Source organism: Eulemur rufifrons, chromosome 29, assembly GCF_041146395.1.
Source record: "Eulemur rufifrons isolate Redbay chromosome 29, OSU_ERuf_1, whole genome shotgun sequence".
NCBI classification, from domain to species: Eukaryota; Metazoa; Chordata; class Mammalia; order Primates; family Lemuridae; genus Eulemur; species Eulemur rufifrons.
The window spans coordinates 2,092,836-2,111,687 of record NC_091011.1 but is presented as its reverse complement, the minus strand read 5'-3'; the positions used below and the strand labels follow the sequence as shown (position 1 = coordinate 2,111,687).

General features: G+C 52.9%; 1 protein-coding gene across 4 annotated transcripts in view; it reads left to right on the top strand.

Moving 5' to 3' along the window:
- EGFR (epidermal growth factor receptor) overlaps positions 1–18,852 on the top strand; it is a 187,203-nt gene that overhangs the window by 158,093 nt on the left and 10,258 nt on the right. For all 4 annotated transcript variants that reach the window (XM_069461923.1, XM_069461922.1, XM_069461921.1 and 1 more), the window contains 3 exons: positions 3,412–3,597; positions 15,556–15,711; positions 16,461–16,536. In XM_069461923.1, the coding sequence (XP_069318024.1) occupies positions 3,412–3,597; positions 15,556–15,711; positions 16,461–16,536 (418 nt within the window). The remainder of the gene's footprint in view (positions 1–3,411; positions 3,598–15,555; positions 15,712–16,460; positions 16,537–18,852) is intronic.

Genomic DNA, 18,852 nt, shown 5'->3' with positions numbered 1-18,852 from the left:
GGTTTCCAAGATAAACAGCTAAGAACAAAGCTCACTTTAACTTTTGCATACACAGAACAGCACACAAGACGCAACATTGTCCATGGTGCCTGGGGGTGGGAGGAGGCGATGACCCAGTGGGTCTGCCAGATTTTGGCAGGAGGGGCCTGGCAGGGCTCCAGGCTCTGTGTGGCCCGGCACCCACACCCCTGCTCCCTCCCAGTCCGGGTTCCAGCTCAGCTCTCTGCGGCCCCACAGCAGATGGGCTGCATCAGCTGCTCCGCTCACGGACTTTCTTCCCGCTCAAATGAATACAATATGTATCCAAATCTCAACCAGATCTTGGGAACATAGGAACAGCCAGAGGATTTCTTTGGTGTTATGGTTGTACAGCTTCCCAGGTGTGGGGGAGAGACATGATTTGTGCTTTTCTGGAAATCACATGGCTGTTGATTTTTCCATAGACGCTCAGTTTAAGTGCAGGACGGGCAACAAAGAGGATGCAAACCAGACCACGCTGCGCGCACCTCATCTCCGCCACAGCTCCCTGGAGCGCCGTGGCCCCAGCACACGACAGGGACCAGGCGCTGCTTTTCTGGCAGGACCTGCAGCCGTCAGCCCCCCCGGGGTGGCTCCAGAGAGAAAGAGAGAGAGGCCAGTCCAGGCCTCACTTAGGGGACCGATGTGGGCCCCATCCTGGCACTGACAAGTGTGGCCTCAGGTTGGCCACTCACCCCCCTGGGCCTTGGTTTCCTGTCCTGACAATATGACCTCAGACAAAACGCACTTGCTGGCCCCGTGCAGTTCTGACTTTTCACAAACAAGCGCTTTTCTGAGATGCAGGGACGCCTTCCGTGCTACCGAGTTCCAGATATTACACACCTACTGTGCTCTTTAGTGTGCCGATATTATATTTATAACATAAAAGGAAAACTGTGCACTCTACTTGAAACTAGAGAGCCTGAGCACTCTGCAGCAAACATTTAAAGCTATAGTTTTCTGTTTGTTTGCTTTTTAATGAAAGTGGCATGCACTCTGATTTCCTTTGAATCTTTGACTTTGCATGATTTCAATGTAGTTCAACCCTGGCAGTTTTAAGGCGGTTATGTGCTTAGATCTGTGCTGGAATGACAGCTCCCTGGGAGCTCACCACACTGCCGAGGTGACAGCCGAGGTGACAGCCGTGCGTGGGGGAGGGAGGAGCTGAGGCCACGCGGACGCCTGTCCAGTGGGATGCAGAGCTGCCAGCCAGCTGTGCCCTGGGGCGCGCTGGCGCTGAGAATGCAGGCCTTGCCTCACAGAGCTTGGTGGAGAAGGACATTGTTTAAATCACACAAATATTTAAGTACAGGCTGACAACTGCCCCAAGGCAGGGGCTCCAGCAGCTTCACCAAGCTTCAACACCCAGAGGGTTTGCGCCGAGACCCGGCTGGGCCCTCCCTGCATGTCAGCCCCAGGCCTGGGCGGCAGGCACGGACTGGGGAAGTGGAGGGGAGGGTGTTGGGCCCGGGGCAGACAGGGAGCAGGAGGACGAGAGGCCAGAGGGGAGGGACAGCCTTAGGGGCAGGACTGGCTTTAAGTCAAGGAGAGTGGTGTGAGCATAGTTGAGTTTTAAGAAGCGTTGAGGGTAGGGCCTCTGTATCTGTGATTTCACAGCCATGGGTCAGTCAACCGAGGATCAAAACTATCTGGAAAAAAATATTACATCCTTGCTGAACATACACAGACTTCTTTTTCCTTGCCATTTTCCCCTAAACAATACAGTAGAACAACGACTATGTGGTGTTGGTGCTGTGTTAGGGATTATAGGTAATCTAGAAGGGACTTAAAGTGTATGGGCTGTGCTTAGAGCACACGCAAAACCTGTGCCATTTCACAATGTATCAGGGACTCGAGCATCTGTGGACTTCGGTATCCGAGGAGGGTCCTGGAACCAGTCCCCACAGACACCTAGGGATGACTGTCTGTACCCTCCCCCACTTCCTCTGTCTCCTGTCTCCAGCCCCGCTGCCCGGCCAACCTGCCTGCTCATGTGAGTGCCTGACCCAGGGCATGTTCACTTCTGCAAAGAGAAACTAACTTGCCCAAGTCCACACTCAAAACACAGATGTTGGCTGTGTGCGGTGGCTCACGCCTGTAATCCTAGCACTCTGGGAGGCCGAGGCAGGATGATCGCTTGAGGTCAGGGGTTCAAGACCAGCCTGAACAAGAGTGAGAGACCTTGTCTCTACCCAAAATAGAAAAATTAGTCAGATGTGGTGGTGTGTACCGATAGTCCCAGCTACATGGGAGGCTGAGGCAGGAGGATCACCTAAACCCAGGAGTTTGAGGTTGCAGTGAGCTGTGATGACGCCACTGCACCCTAGCCAGGGCAACAGAGTGAGACTCTGTCTCAAATAACAACAACAACGAAAAAAAAAAACACCCAAAAAACCCAGGCATTGCTGAGATGTAAAAGGAGCCTTCTGAACTCATTCTCTTGCAGTCCCTGTGGTCTTTTTCACATCTGAATAAAAGGTCACCACCATTTGTATTTTTCAAGGAAAGAGAATTTATGGGTGGAAATTGAGGGCTCCCTAATTCTCAGTCAGGCAGAAGAGAGGGCCCCATTGTGTGCATGATTGCAAATATATTTAGCTTCCTCAGTCCAAGAATAGCAGAAGGGTTAAAATAAAGTCTGTATTTATGGATCTGTCAAGCAAAGGCTCCGGCCTGGCAGCCAGCCTGAATCAGCGGGCGGGGGTGCATGGCAGCGTGTGTTCCCATCAGGAGCCTGGGGGCGGGAGGCTCAGGGACACAGGCCCTGCCTTTGGAGACGGTCACGGGCAGCCAGTGCCGTCTGCGGTCGCTGTGGGCTCAGCGCTCTCTGTCCGTTTCAGAGCCTGAACTGGCATTGAAAGAGCTCCTCCCACCGCTCCATGCAGAGGGCTGTGGGCAGGGTCCCCCCACAGATGCCCTCTGTCGCCCAGGGCCCAGCCAGTGCCAGGTCTGCTCTGTGCAGAAGGGTCGTCCTTCCTGGATGCTCTCACCATTCTGCCCTGAGGGGGCAGGTGGTTGTCCAGGGTGTTCCGGGGGCCCCAAACATGACCTTCTGCAGGCCCTGACATTTTAAACTGCAGCATCTTGAATCTGGAGGCAGAGGTCTTCCTAATCATGACACCCCCAGTTCCCAAACTCAGAGACATCAGTGTCACTCAGGTCCCTCTCACGCAACGTTTTGCCCATGGCAAGCGCTGCCCAGTCTCCTTGTCATGAGGCGTCCCCGATGGACCAGGATTCACAGCCCTGTATAAAGATCCCTTTCACCAGGGGTTTTGTGGGCCAACTTTCCCTCCACTGGTACATGTGTTCAAACGCCCAATCCTGTCCGTTCCGCTTTGCCTGGCGCGGGTCTGTGTGTGGGTCTCTCTGATGCCCCTCTCCCTCGCGCAGGAGGCCTACGTGATGGCCAGCGTGGACAACCCGCACGTGTGCCGCCTGCTGGGCATCTGCCTGACCTCCACCGTGCAGCTCGTCACGCAGCTCATGCCCTTTGGCTGCCTCCTGGACTACATCCGCGAGCACAAGGACAACATCGGCTCCCAGTACCTGCTCAACTGGTGTGTGCAGATCGCAAAGGTAAAGGGCGCGTGGGGCAGGGGCTGGCTGGGGACAGTAAGTGCGGTGGCCCGGGCTGCCCCCCGCCACCGTCCCCCGCCTACCGCCAGTGATGCGTTCGTTGGTGGGAGCACCCAAAGGGAAGCAGCAAGGGGGAAAATAAGGAGACCAGATAACCTGCCACGTCCTCCCTTCTGTGCTCCCGAGAGTGCGGAGAGGATGGATGTGCACACACACGCGGCGTGTGCTTTTCTGTATCTGGAGAAAATCGAACTGATCGTCTTGTGCACCGGCTCAGCGCTTGTCCGGCTTGCGTGCTAAAAATCTGATTAGTGAGCTACATTCGAACAACTGTCTCTTTATGGAGTGCTCAGCATGGTGTGAGGTCCATGTTCTTATTTCTCTGGAATTCTTTTTGGGGAATACTATGGTGACTTGTAGCAGAGGAGGACTGTGCCTTTCCCCCAGCCAGGGCGTGCTAACAGGGCAGTCAAACCAGGCTGAGGCCAGAAGGACTCAGGTGACAGTGGCCTGTGGGCAGGGCAGCTGCACGGGCAGGAGGGCTGGTGAGCAGGTGAGAGGGGCTGACAGAGGGGAAAGAGTGCCGTTTGGCTGGGGCTCCTTAAACGTCCAGAGCCGGGGAGGGGCAGGGAGAGCAGACAGTAGCCAGGTGAGGACCAGCACAGAGCAATGAGCCAGGTGTCCAGCTGCTCGTGAGGCCCCAGGACTTCTACTTTCGTCTCAAAGCCCTCCCATCACAATCCCAGCCCTGAGTCAGTTATTTGCACCTAACTTGCTAAGTTTTATTTTTCTTCTGACTACGGGGGTACGTCTCACTCAGCTGAATTAAAGCATTTGTGGGCAGGCCCTGCCTCTGAGCAAATGCCCTGCCCCACACACCGGACACGGGCGGGCTGTCGAGGATGTGTCAGGGGCCAGCGAGGCAGGCAGCAGTGGGGCCACCAGGCCTGGGCAGTCCCCTGTTGCTCCCATCACCCTGGTCAGTGGCGGCAGTCAGTCTTGCCGAGTGACCTGTGAGGGTGCCCTGAACTTGCCGCACCCAGCGCCAGGCAGGTGTAGACGGCGACTCAGAAGACAAACAGAAACGCGTCTGGGCACTGCTTTGCTGGCGCCGCCCATGACTCCACAGGACAGGCCCTTGCTGGGAGCACGGCGCTGGTGGGGGCAGCCCCTCGCCGTCACAGAGGTCTGGGGCCACGTGGCAGGGGCAGGAGGCCCCTCCCAGGATCGGGGTGGCCGCACAGCCTGCACCGCGCCCCCGACCCAGCACGCCTGGCGTGGTCTCTGGTGAGCAGCCGCCGCGGGGAGTGGGGTGGTCTTCTCTGACCACCACAAAGCGCCCGTGTTTTCGCCACTCTTGCGGCCGTAACCCGGGTCACAGAATAGAGGAGTTACGTCACCGTTATTGGAAAGTAGTCCTGGGAGAGGGCTGTGTGCCTCAGATGCTGTGGTTTCCTTTGTTACTCCTGTGTGACTGTGTCAGTGTCCTGGGGCTGCCACAACAAATGGCCACCAATTTGGTGGCTAAACACAACAGAAATTTACCCTCCCACCATTCTGGAGTCCAGACAGCCAACGTCACAGTGCAGAGGACTGTGCTCCCAGGCTCCGGGGGACGAGCTGCCTCCCCTCCCCCAGCTCTGGTGGCCCCCACTCTCCTTGGCTTGTGGCCGCATCACTCTGGCCTCTGCCTCTGTCCTCACATCCCCCTGCCTGTCTGTGTGTCCACATACTCTTCTTCTTTCTCTTATAAGGGCACCAGACTTGAAAATTGCTAAGAGTCTTGATTTTAAATGTTTTCACCACAAAAAAATGAGTATGTGAGGTGAAGGATATGTTACTTATCTTGACTGAATCGTTGCACAATGTATGCACAGACCAAAACGTCATGCTGTGCTCCTTGAATATGTGTATACACGCACACACACATGCATGTATAAAGATCCCTGTGAGTGCATTTAGGGCCAACATAAATCCAGGGTGATTTTATCTCAAGATTTTTAACTAATCAGATTTGCAAAACCCTTTTCCAAATCAGGTCACAATCCGACGTGACGTTTGGAGACAGTATTCAGCCCACTGCAGGGGCTGACCTGGGGCAGGAGGTTAGCCCAGGGTAGATTTCAGTGGATTTAGGATTATTTCTGAAGGTCTGCTCATGTCCTGACTCCCAAACCCAGAATTCGTCCTTCGCTTTCCTCCTGATTAAGGCAGAAAATCCAACATATTGCCCTTCCCTCCCAGGCGATCTCTCTACCTTGCTTAATTTTGTTTTTAGCACGTATCGTTCCCTGGGAAGATCTGATCTGTGTCTGGTTTGCTTGTGTTTGTACCCACCCGCCCCCCCGGAGGGGACCGGCAGGGCTGCCGTGAGCACACGGGGCCGGCCCTCCTGCCTGGTCTCGGAGCCCGGAGAGTCCGCAGCTCTTGGATTGTTTGTTTGTTTGTTTGTTTGTTTTAAATAAACTTTTAATCTAAGAATAGGTTTGGATTTCCAAAAAGGTTGCAAAGATAGTCCAGGCAGTTGCTGGGTTCCCCTATTGCTAACATCTTATGTTACTATGATACATTTGTCACAATTAAGAAACTGACATCGGTACATCATTATTAACTAAACTGTGTGTTGGACTTTATTTGTGTTTCATTTGTTTTTCCCTAATATCCTTTTTCTATCCCAAGATACCATCTAGGGTACCATATTAACATTTAGTCATCGTGTCCCCTTAGACCTTCCCAGATTTACACAAGTACGTTTATTTTTTTTTTAAGATTCTTTAATTTTTTTATGGATACATAATAATTGTACATATTCATGGATTACATGTTACATCTTGATACAAACACATAACATACAATGATCAAATCAGGGTAACTGGGACAAGATTCACCTAAAATGTTCATCATTGCTTTATGTTGGGAGCATTTGAAAACTTCTAGCTATTCTGAAATACAATAAACTATTGTCAACTATAGTTGCCTCATTGTACCAGTGAACATCAGAACTTCTTCCTTCTATTAAACAGAATTACTCCTTCACCAACATCTCTTCATCACCCCATCCCACCACCCTGACCAATCTCTAGTAGCCACCATTCTATTCACTACTTTCTTGAGATCAATTTTTTTTAGGTCCCATATTTGAGTGTGAAAATGAAATATTTGTCTTTCTGTGCCTTGTTTATTTCACTTAAAATAATGTCCTCCAGATCCATCCATGTTTCTGCAAATGACAAAATTTCCTTCTTTTTCATGGCTAAATAATATTCCTTTGTGTACAAACACCACATCATTTTTATCCATTCATCCCTTGATAAACCCTTAAGCTGATTCCATAATTTAGCCATTGTGAATAATGCTGCAATAAACACTGAAGTGCAGATCTGTTCTGGTTACATTTTATGTCTTTGTCTCACCCAAGTGAGGTTTAGAGGCGTGCCCTTCCCCTCTACAATGCTCACCGCATCTGTGACCTTTAGTTGTGAGTTTACCCACCCCCCAAACCCCCTAATCCCTGGAGAATATTACTACCGTGTGAGCACCATGCTATTGATCAGTTAGTACCAATTTGACAGTGAGTATATGTCTAGACTATTCCTCCGATCTTGTGATACCTCACTGCGGATAATGGGCTCAAGCTCAATCCAGGGAAATATAAGAGGTGCCAGATCACTGTCATTTCTTATAATTGAGTAATATTCCATTGTATACATATGCCAAATTTTAGTAATCCACTCATGAATTGACGGGCACTTGGGTTGTTTCCACATCCTTGCAATAGTGAATTGTGCTGCCATAAACATTCGGGTGCAGATGTCTTTATTATAGAATGTCTTTTGCTCTTTTGGATAGATGCCCAACAGTGCTATTGCTGGATCGAACGGTATTTCCACTCCCAGCTCTTTGAGGTATCTCCAGATTCTTTTCCACAGAGGTGGCACCAATCTGCAGTCCCACCAGCAGTGTAAGAGTGTTCCCATCTCTCCACATCCTCGCCAGCATTTGTTGTTTGGGATTTTTTGATAGAGGCCAATCTCACTGGTGTTAGGTGATATCTCATTGTGGTTTTGATTTGCATTTCTTAATGATTAGAGATGTTGAGCATTTTTTTATATGTTTGGCCATTATTCTGTCTTCTTTTGAAAAGTTTCTGTTCATTTCCTTTGCCCATTTATTGATGAGGTTGTTTGATTTTTTTTCTTGTTGATTTTTTTTAAGTTCTAGATAGATTCTTATTATCAGCCCTTTATCTGATGTGTAGAGAGCAAATAATTTCTCCCATTCTGTAGGCTGTCTATTCACTCTAACGACAGTTTCCTTGGCTGTTGTTTAATTATCTCCTGGTCGTTCCCGGCTCCAGGAAAGAGACTCCTCGTGTGATGGAGGGTGGCCCTGCCATCTGTGTGAACCGCTGATGTGACCCTTGTTCCTTAAGGGGCACGTAGTCCCAGTGGATCCTGCTCCACACAGAGCGGGGCTTACGTCCCAGCAGACGCTCGGGCAGCCTGCTGTCTGTCTGCGCCCGTCTGTCTGGCTGTGGCATGGCGCTCTGCCCGCTGCCATTCGGGGGGCCGATGAGGAGACGCCTCAGCCTCCACAGATCACCCACCCGGTTCCGGTGCTCGTCTGATACTCACTAAATGCCCCTCTCCTCCTTTTCTTTCCACTTTGGCTAAACTCGGTTGGAGTGTGACTGAAATCTACCCTGCAACATTGTCTTTGTCTAGATCTGCATCTACTTTCACTTCTTAGAGCAGCATCTCCTGCTCCCGCCTCTCCCGGGTCCTGAATCCTCCCGGCCCGGGCTTTTCCCCTCTCTCCTTCGCAATCTCACGATCAAGTCTGGCTGACTGCTCGTCACTACATAAATGCAAGTTTATTTGACCCCTAAAATCAGCTTTCTACAAGCATGATGGAAAAAAGCAAAACCCCTTAGTGTAACAATTCCTGCTACAGAACAGAGTGCAGCTCAGTGTGGGGCCCTTGTAAGCACGAGTCACCCGAGTTCCTGAGTTTGAGTTTCCAGGGCCTGAAAGTTTCCAAGATGGTCTTCTGTGTAATGTGTGCTCCCAGCTGCAACCTGTGATTGACACTGTGTGCTTGTTGCCTTCGTGGAGCTCCGTTTCGAAGTCCTTTCACACTGAAGGCGTTGAGCTCTGTGTCCCTGCGAGATTTGCTCTTCAGTTCTCGAGAGAAACCTTATTCCACTGTATCCAAACGGCTGCAGTGACGGAGTGTCTGTCCCCGGGAAGAAAGGAAAATGATGGCTTCCCAGACTGCAAGGAGAGAAATTTACTCTTGTCACTTATACTTTATTAGGGTACTAAACCATTTTCTTTTTAAAAGTTTGAAGTGAAACTACCCAGAAACACTTAGTGGCTGGGAAGACACTAAACTGGCATTTTCAAAGTGGGATTTATTGACTTGTAAACGTCCGGTGTTGATTCGCAAAGACGGGACTGTCTCGGGGAGGCTTCTGAGCACTGACGGGAGGGCTGGCCGCGGTGGCGGAAGTCACTGTCCCGCCTAAACTGCTAAGAGGATAAATAAAATTACATCAACTGGGCAAAAGGAAAGAGAAAGAAAAAAACCAGCAGCGGCCCGGGGAGAAATGCAGGGTGGGACCGTGGGCCCTCAGGGACCACGCCCTTGCCCTCCGTGGTGAGAGCAGGTTCTGCCCTCCGGATAGAAAACGTGTCAGGAGCTCGTGGAGACGCAGCTGCTCCCGCCCAGGAAGACGCGTGCGCGCAAGGGTGGCTTTCACTCATGGGAACTGTTAGTTGCTTAGGAAAGTTATCTACTCTTTCTGGGTACATAAGCCAGCTAGTCCATCCCAGAATGTATCAAACAGCATAGTGATGCCCTACAGTGTTCTCATCCGAAAGATCCTCTCACAGCGCAGTTGGAAACCCTGCTGCACCCTCCTCCCCAGCAGCCTCGCAGTGCAGAGCCCCGCTGTTCAGACTGCGACTCCTCTAGCATGTCCCCAAACTGCCCAGACAGCAGAGCTTCCCTGTCGCCTGACCCAGATCCCAGGCCGACAGCGCTGGGCTGCGCCAGAGCCGCTCTGGGTCTGCAGGACAAACCGTGTCAGCGAGGTCCTGGAGCCCAGGCCTGACAGCGGGAGGGGCTCTCCGACAGAAACTGATTCGTGGGTGTCATTCTCTGACTACAACGTCACTACAGTTAGTTCAATCTATGAGATAAAACTTAATAAGGGTGAACATAAAAAAATTCAAAGGATCCCTTTTTCAAGTACGTGGGACATTTGGTTTGGTCTGAGTTGCCTTAAACAGGTCTGGGTGCATTTATCCATCCCGCTTGCCAAGGGCTGTCGTGCCCGTGCACGGCTGGAGGGGCAGGGGCGAAGTGGGCCGAGCCGGCCACGCGTGTCACACGCAGACATGGGGAAGGGAGGTGAGTCCACTCTGCCAGAGCCGGGGCCGTGCCGGGAAATCCAGGTTGATGAATCACGATGTGTTCACGTCATCATGGATGAGCAGGGGCATGAGAGGAGGACAGTCACAGTCACGCTGGATGAAGAACTGAGGAAGCCACAGTCCTTTAGTCTACAGAGGCTGTTCTGGAGACCAGAGCAGGCTGCTTCTATGCCGCTTCCGATGTCCAGCCTCCTGCCAGGTCCCCGTGGGCTCCGGCCTCACCACCCAGGTCAGCCCCCGGCCCCACGGCTCCTCCGTCTGCAGACGGAGTCGGGCAGACAGAGCCGAGGTGCGGCCCCAGGGTGAGTCGGCGGCTCTGGAAGCAGCTCTGCAACCCAAGGCAGTAAGACAGTGGGTCGGCAGAGAGCAGACAACTGGTCCAGCTACCAGATATCTCAGTATTAGAATTATTTTTATTTATTCTGGCAAATTCTACAAACGATTGCAGCTAAATGTAATTATTCAACCTAAATGATCACTACAGAGCCAAAATTATGGTGTTATCGAAGCATATTTATCAACCTTTAGACATTTTACTAAGTTATTTCTTGAGCATTTATCTGCCAGTGTTAAGCTCAGGTGAAATACGTATGTAAGTAGGACAAAATTCTTATCTCCCAAAATTTGCCTATGAATACGGAGCTGACAGTGCAGTGGGGAATGAAGCGGTCAGAGGTCAGAGCAGGCGAGCTTGGCCGAGGAGGGCTAGCTGTCTGGAAGGCCACATGCGGTCTCAGGGAGGACGGCTCAGCGGCCAGACGCACTCAGCCTGTCTCTGGAGGACAGCGGTGCGTGCGCCAGGCGACCCCTTGCCCTCAAAAGCCCCGAGTCCTGCAGACCAAGCAGTGAGACAGGCCTTGCCCTGTCCTGGGGGCCCCGCGGCGGGTGAAGGCGCTCCAAGCCGAGCGTATCGGAGAGGGAGGGGTGGACCCCGCCAGGCCAGGCAGATGGAGCCTCGGCACAAAAGCCAGGGCGCCGTGCGGGCATGTATTTGTCAGCAGATGTTTTTGGGAATGCTGCAGTAGTCCAGGCAAGACAAGGCCACTGCAAAAGGCGTGGAGCAGAGGGGGTGGAGCTGACACTCAGCAGGGGGCGGTGACGGTCACTGCACCTATGCAGGACTCTCCATGGGCACCACCCAAGTGCTCTGTGTGGATGAATTCACTCCACCCTCTGATTAGCCCCGTCTACACATGGGGAAACTGAGGCATGGAATGTTTAAGTCACTTGCCAAGGTCTCGAGCTCATAAGCTGCTCGTAAGCAGCAGGATGTGAACCCAGTTGTCCTGCTCCCGAGCCCTCCTTCGGGGCCTGCATGGGTGCACAGCTCAGAGTCCGGCTCCCAGGACAGGCTCCCAGGGCCCTTCCCTCCCCACACAGCAGGGTGCTGGCACCACGCCCGTCCCTACCTGGGAATAGGGAACGCTGACACTTTTCTGCCTCTTCCCAGGGCAAGGGCTCCGCGGGGGGTAAGCCACACTGCTGACTTCACTCCTGCAAAACCAGCTGCCAGCCCCAGGTCCTCCTTCCTTCCTGTCATTTCTGTACTAAGTCAGTGCGCTCCCGGCTCTTCCACATGATGGTTTATAAAATAGAGCAGAAATGGGTCCCATTCCAGCCTCTCTCTCCGAACCCCTCCGAAGACTTGCAGGAACCCGCAGCCCCACCCCCAGCCCTGTCTTGTTCTGCGAAGATTGTGCCAGCAGAGTCTTTAATGTCGCGTGAAGCATCTCCCTGTGCCCTTCTTTTGTAAGTTAAAGTTGCAGGTTGGCTCTTCAAATTCCCTTTTAACCTCAAAATTCATTCTAGCTTTCCTGTAGTCATTAACAAAAATAAACACATTAAATTCAATTAAAGTGAGGATCTCAGAGAAGAATCAGGAAATGAGTTTCCCAGGAGGCTGCACTGAAGCTCACACTGATATGACTTCCTGCAGCTCTGTTTAGGTTGAGAAGTTCATAGTAATATCACAGCTCTTATCTGTGGTGACTGGTTAAAGGATAACTCTGCTGGGCACCGAGATGGCCTTGCAGCCACCTGGAGAGTGTGGGACAGACTCAGGAAGGGGTTTTAGCCAAGTTCAAATGGGCCTGACCTCCTTGTCCCCAAATTATCTCTGACTGAAGACCCTCTGGCCCATTAGCTGCGTGCTCCAGAACATAGACCACTCCTTCCTCCCCTTCCCAGGCCTTCTCTGGAGACCTCACACCGAGGGGAAGTCACTCCGGTCCTGTAAAGCCCTGGGCCTGAGGAGTGGGGGCCGTGCTGGCCGTGCCTCAGTTGGGTTTGTTAGATTAACACAAAGACATGGACTTCGCAGTGGCACAGGGCCAAAGTGCTGGGTTTTGGTGTGTGTGTATGCATGTACTTGTATGTGTATATGTGTTTGCATGTATGTGTATGAGTGTGTATATGTATGAGTTTGTGTGTTGTGTGTGTATTGTGTATGTAGGTATGTGTGTTTGTGTATGTGCATGTGTGTATGTGTGTAATGTGTGTATGTGTGTGTGTCTATGTGTGTATGAGTGTGTATGTGTGTGTTTGTGTGTGTGCATGTGTATGAGTGTGTACATGTGTTTGTGTATGCATGTGTATGTGTTTGAGTGTGTATGTATGTATGCCCATGTCCATGTGTATGAGTGTGTGTGTATGTCCATATGTATGTGTATGAGTGTATGTGTGTGTGTATGAGTGTGTGTGTTTGTGTATGTATGTCCATGTGTATGAGTGTGTACATGTGTTTGTGTATGTATGTGTATGTGTATGACTGTGTGTGTGTTTGTGTATGGATGTGTATGTGTATGAGTGTGTGTGTATCTATGCCCATGTCCATGTGTATGTCCATGTGTGTGTGTTTGTGTATGTCCATATGTATATGTATGAGTGTGTGTATGTATGTCCATGTGTATGAGTGTGTATGTATGTATGTCCATGTGTATGTGTGTGTTTGTGTGTGTATGTCCATGTGTATGTGTATGAGTGTGTGTGTTTGTGTATGTATGTGTATGAGAGTGTGTGTGTGTGTTTTGCAACCCAAGCAGAACCCAAGCCTCTGGCCCACAGGGGATTGGAAGCCAGGGTCCCGGTGGTGGTTTTGGGGACTCCGAGGATTTGGTCTGGGAAGCAACGTGGTCAGCTTTGGACCCCCTGGGGGTCTACAAGGCGGTCATGTGGATGCCAGGACAGAGAGAGGCTTCTCCACAGAGGTCTTTGAAATGCCTGGTACATCATCAGTGCTCAAAACTGTCAGCTGCTATTGCCATTTATTCATTTACGCACTCAGTTGCTCATTTTTTCAACAAATTGTTGTAAAAACGTGTCCCGTGTACCAGATTCTCGATTAAGCATAAATGAAGAGGCAGAATGAAAGGCATGAAATGAAGCTGGAAATGCCCTCTGAAGTCCTCCTTGTGGGTTAATGAGGTTACAGAAACCACACATTTTGGATACAGGGAGAGGAAGACAGAGGTCGGGGGTCCCCTGTGTGGGGACCTACGAGTGGCCGACGACTGTGGCTCTGCACAGCAGCTGCACGACACCCGCCCGAGGGAGCCTGCGCAAACACGCGTGAGGCCTAAACGAAGCAGACGGGGCGAAGGAAAGGAGAGAGAAGGGCAGGGAAAGACCAAAGGGACGCGGGAGAGAGAGGGAGGAGAGAGCCCTGAGCTGACGCAGCGGGAATGCAGGTGTTCCGCGTGACCAGGCCGGGGCCAAGCATAGCGAACCCTTTCTCAATGGGTGAGACTCCATCGTATTTACTAAGCAGAGGCCTTGCTCTTCGTAAGAGACAGGGGAGCAAAGCACAGAACGCAGCCAGCGTCCCCTGAGTCAGAGTGATAATGCTGAGGGTGATCAGTCCTGAGCCAGGCCCTGTTGGGAAGCATCTCCTCAGCTGCTCCCTCCCACCGCGGTGACAGCTGCCTTGGAAGTGCTGCTCCAGAGAAGAGCCTCTTCCTCTTGAGTAGGCACCAGCCCCTTTCCCCACATTCTTGGCACATAGGCAACCTCAGGAAGGGAAGCATTTAACTCAGACAGTGTCTTCAACAGTCAGGAGCGTTCTCAGCCACACAGGGGAGAAGGGGAGAGACCATGTGCGCTGGAGACGTGGCAAGCAGTCGTCTCTTCTGCAAGAGAGAAGAACATTGAAGGCCTTAAAAGTGGCCCTCAAAGACTAATTCCTCATAGCGTCTTTGTGAGATCCTTCTTTCACATGATGGCTGGTTTTGCTCTAGAAAGAAAAATTTCACTGTGATACGCCAAGTCAACTAATAATTTTCAGGTAGTATCTGTGCAAAAAGAAGCAAAGAATTTGCCAGAGAATTTGGGAATCTGTCTTCTTATCTACAAGTATTTTTTGCAGTTGCACCAAAAAGGAGACGCCCCCCTAGCTATAAGAACGCTGGAGGAGAGCAGGGTGGTGGACCCGCTGTTCCCATGCGGTGCACCGCAGCAGGCGTCTCTGGGCGCTGACGCTGTGCCGCAGGGCTCACAGCCGCCAGCCTAAAAAGAGTGGGCGCTGTGGTCTCTGCCCTGGCTAGAGAAGGGAGAGGCGCATTTGTGGGTAGGTGGAGAGAAGGTGGAACACACGAGGGGAAACGTGTGCAAAATTCGGCCCCCCTGCTCGGCTGTCTGCCAGCCTGGCCCTGCGCAGACAGGCCTGGCTGCCACGCTCTTGCCGGCAGGTGGGAGCTCAGGAAGGTCCAAGGGAGCTGGGCTCCGCTGGTCCATCATGCACGGATGGGCAGGGCCAGCAGTGACTGCCTGTGCCAGCAGGGAGGCAGATCTGTGCCAAGGACGCCAAAGGTCTGTGGGCAAGGTTCAGGGTGATGTTTCCAGGAATTCCCATGTAGTGTTTCCTTCTTACGCTTACAGCAGAGATTCCACTTGCAGCAAGATCGTAGGGGCAGCGCAGACAGAGAGGCGGTGGAGAATGGTTACGTGGGAAAGCACAGTCAATATCCATGTGGTTTCAGTTGAAAAAAAAATAGCAGAAAGTAAAAGTGCACAAAAATTTTCATCAGCAGTGAACCTCATAAGACAATCCAAGAAGGCAAGATAAGAGTGTGGCTTAAAAACACCGAGAGACAGTGCTTTGCCACGGCCTGGCGCGGTCAGCAGGGTCCTCCCTGCTCTACCTACAAACTGAGCAGGAGGAAGGAAGCCAGCAGGTGGGGTGACGAGCTCCGGAGCAAGCCGGGCCCAGGTCTCAGCCGGGCAGAGCTCTTGCTCCTCCCTGCCCTCTCCTGCCTGGTGCCTCCAGCTCGCAACTGGAGGAGCTGGGGGAGAAGAGTTAGTGACCAGCAGCTTGTTCCAGCTTCATTTATTTGCGTTTCCGTTCGTTCAGTAGTTAGTTGCTAACATTTGCCAATTGCAAGTTGTGTCCACTGGGTGAAGGGCAAAAGGGGACTCAAGCATAGTCCCTGACGTGGAGACCCAGAGCCTGGCGTGGCATAGCGTGGCATTCGGGGCCCGACCACCTCCTTCCCGTGACACTGGGAGTCAACCCGCCCCTGTGTTTCAGGGCATGAACTACCTGGAGGACCGGCGCTTGGTGCACCGCGACCTGGCGGCCAGGAACGTGCTGGTGAAGACGCCGCAGCACGTCAAGATCACAGACTTCGGGCTGGCCAAACTGCTGGGTGCCGAGGAGAAAGAGTACCACGCAGAGGGGGGCAAAGTAAGGGGCCGGCTCGGCCGCGAGCACTTGCTGCCACCAGGGGCCGGGCTCCCTACCTGTTAGCCGTGCTTTCTAACTGATGTAAGGTTGGCCCAACATTCTGGGTGAGGTTGCAGCAGCTGCCACCGACACCTGGCCTAGCCAGGTCTCCTGGCAGTGCAAGCCCGAGCTGCTGGGGCAATAAGTGATCATCTCCAGGTGATCATTAGCAAAGGTTAGGTGTCAACCTCCCCCCCCCCCCAGGACATAAGCACCCTTCAAAAGAACAGCTGGGAAAGGTCACAGCTAATTTGGTGGCACCTTGCTCTTGAGGACATTGCAGACACATGGAAAGCTCCCATGTGGTTCCAAGGGCTCCCAGGGTCTCCGGGACTCAGGACCGGCCCTTCTCTCTGTCTGGCTTGGGGTTTCTACAGGGGCCTCTCCGGGGTGCACATCCCCGTCAGGCCCCCAGGTGCCCTCCCTCTGAAGTTTCACCCCAGCCTGCTTGGCTCCAAGCAGCCACCAACCCTATGACACTGGCTTTGCAAACACATGTGAGTCCTGAGTGGGTGGGGCCACTGGCCTTGCCTTAGCCGCCACATCTGACATCCCCTCTTGCCAGGAGGGAGAGCTGGGCCTGGGGTGGCCAGGGGGATGGCCTGGCCTCCCCACGTTGGTCACTGGCAACCATGCCCAGGGTGGTTTAGTCTTGTTCAGCGGAGGGAAGCTAATGGCTGTCTTCCTGCTGCTTCTCCCATCATCCCAAGGTGCCAATCAAGTGGATGGCGTTAGAATCGATTTTACACCGAATTTATACCCACCAGAGTGACGTCTGGAGCTATGGTGAGTTGAAATCCTGATGCTGACGGGCTTGCTCTGAGGCCAGGGTGGCTCTTACTGTTAGTTAATTTACACTGAACGCTCGGAAATGCAAATACTGTTTCAAGATATGACTAATGACAATGTAGTAGTTGCTGTCTGTCTATCACACTGAGAAAACACACAGAGGAAGTTGGATCTAACTGCCGAACTGTATGTCACTGTGGATACTGGGGAACTTGGCTGGCAGAGAGAGCGGGTCGTGGGAGGGAGAGAGAACTTAAACGTAGGCGATGCCTGTACCTGCGAGATCAGGCCAGACATGACCTCTTGCCATGAATTTAAAGTGAGCCAAAGGGAGATAGCAAAGGAGGTGTCATGGGACAAGTGTCGTGGTAGAGAACTGAGGGTTGTGATGAACTAGCTCGGTGGCTGTGGAGGCAGGTGGTGAACAGTGGTCTCCGTGTGTCGGAGGGACGGGCTTGACACACGGAGGAGACACTCATCAGCACTTCCCACTCTAATAGGGCCCCTTCTCCAGGTCCCCGCCTGAGTCCCAGCGTGGCTGCGCGATTGCTCGAGCTCCATCCTCACGGGTTGCCCCTCTCCCAAGCCCGCCGTCACGTCCCTCCCTTGTCCTGAGCCCACAGGGACCTGCCCTGTTGGGGAGTGTGGCTGAGCACGGCCAGGCGTGTGCCCTGGGTCCCACAGTGGGCCTCTCTGCAGCCTGTCGCTGGAGGGCTGGGGCACCTCCCGCCGGCCCTGACCCAGGGGAGCCCAGCGACCCAGCCCCGCACAGCACGCCCGAAGAGGGAGGGGGCGCCCGCCCCTCTGGAAGTGTGTGTTTGAGCAGAGCGGTGTTGAAAGGCATTTCCAAGAGGAATTTAGTCATTAGCACAGACGCAAAATTATTCAGGAGATTGTCCATTTAGTCTTTTCTCTTTCCTATAGCATCATTAACTTTACAATGTTCCAAATACTGGTGTATTTTTTAATTGCCCGAGTCTTTATGTTTTCTGTTAGAATGTAAGATTTACAAAAGCAGAGATCCTTGCCCGTGAACGGATGTGTGAATGTCTCTACGTCCCTGGGAGCTGAGCTGCCTCAGCTGATGAGATAGACAAGGAAATAAAGCTCTTCCGAGGCCTTGCTACGCCCTGCGCCAGCCCCTCCTGTTGTCCCTCCCATCTAGCTGCTCCCCACCAGGAGACAGCACCTCGGTGGCCCCTGCAGGCCTCCTCCCTTCCCCCTCCGCACTCCCTCGCCTGCTCTCCATGCAGCGGCAAAAGATGCTTTTAAACCACACCAGACTTTCCCTTCGCTGCTCAGCACTGTCCCCTGGCTCACCGGTCTGCTCCGTGGAACCGGAGCTCCGCGGGCCGCGAGGTCCCTCCTGTGTCCCGGGCCTCGTCCTCCCCCGCGCTCCGGGCTGCAGCCAGCCGCGGTCCGCTGCCCACGCTTGTCGAATAAAGGAAAACCCTCTGGAGTCTAGTGACCTCGTGTCTCTGAACGATCAAACGATCACAGCTGGGACCAGGAAGTGGCATCCCTAGCGTGGCCGTTGAAGGTTTTGTTGTCGCAACAGGTTGTAATTGCCGGCAGCTCCCTGGAATTAGACCATAAGCCTGAATTTCTAGTTTAAAAATCATATCCTGTTTTCTCCACTGCCTAGTCCCAGTCCAGGCAAAATGCTCACTTTATTAAATGAGGGGCCGAGCGGGTTCCGCTAAGGAGGTGGAGCGAGCTCACGCCGCCCTCCCTTCCCTCCACCCCACGCTCACCCTCTCCTGTCGCCATTCGTTCCAAAACGCAAAACTCCTGCCTTCCCGCTCGGAGTCGCTGTGCCCATTTAGAAACCTCGGTAAGGAAGAGGTTCCTGGCCTCTCAGACCCGGAGAAGAGACGTCTTTCCCTCACCGGGTCCCTTGGCCGGGCGGGGGCGGGGGCATAGGAAGACCCGGCCAGCGCTTTCTTTCCTGGCCCCGGACCGCTGCCTTCCTGCGTGGCCACCGCGCTTTCTGTGCCAGTCCCGGCCGGTCGGTCTGGAGTGGCCTCTGGGAAGCCAGGCAGATCCGTGGTAACATGTCACTGGAGGCCAGGGCTGAAGACAACGGGTCGCTGGGGACGAGGGTGCCGGCCGGCCGGTCCAGAACCCCCGCGTGGCCAGGGCTGGCGCAGCTCAGGGTTCATCTGAAAAGACACTGTTCTAAGATTTCCGCTGCTTTCACTGGTTTTTAATCCTGATAGTTGGTCGATTTTGAAATTTAAAATGAGGTTTTTGTGTGTATAAAGAGGAACATAAGCCTTTTTGTTTCCAATTGTTTTATGATTTAAAACCACA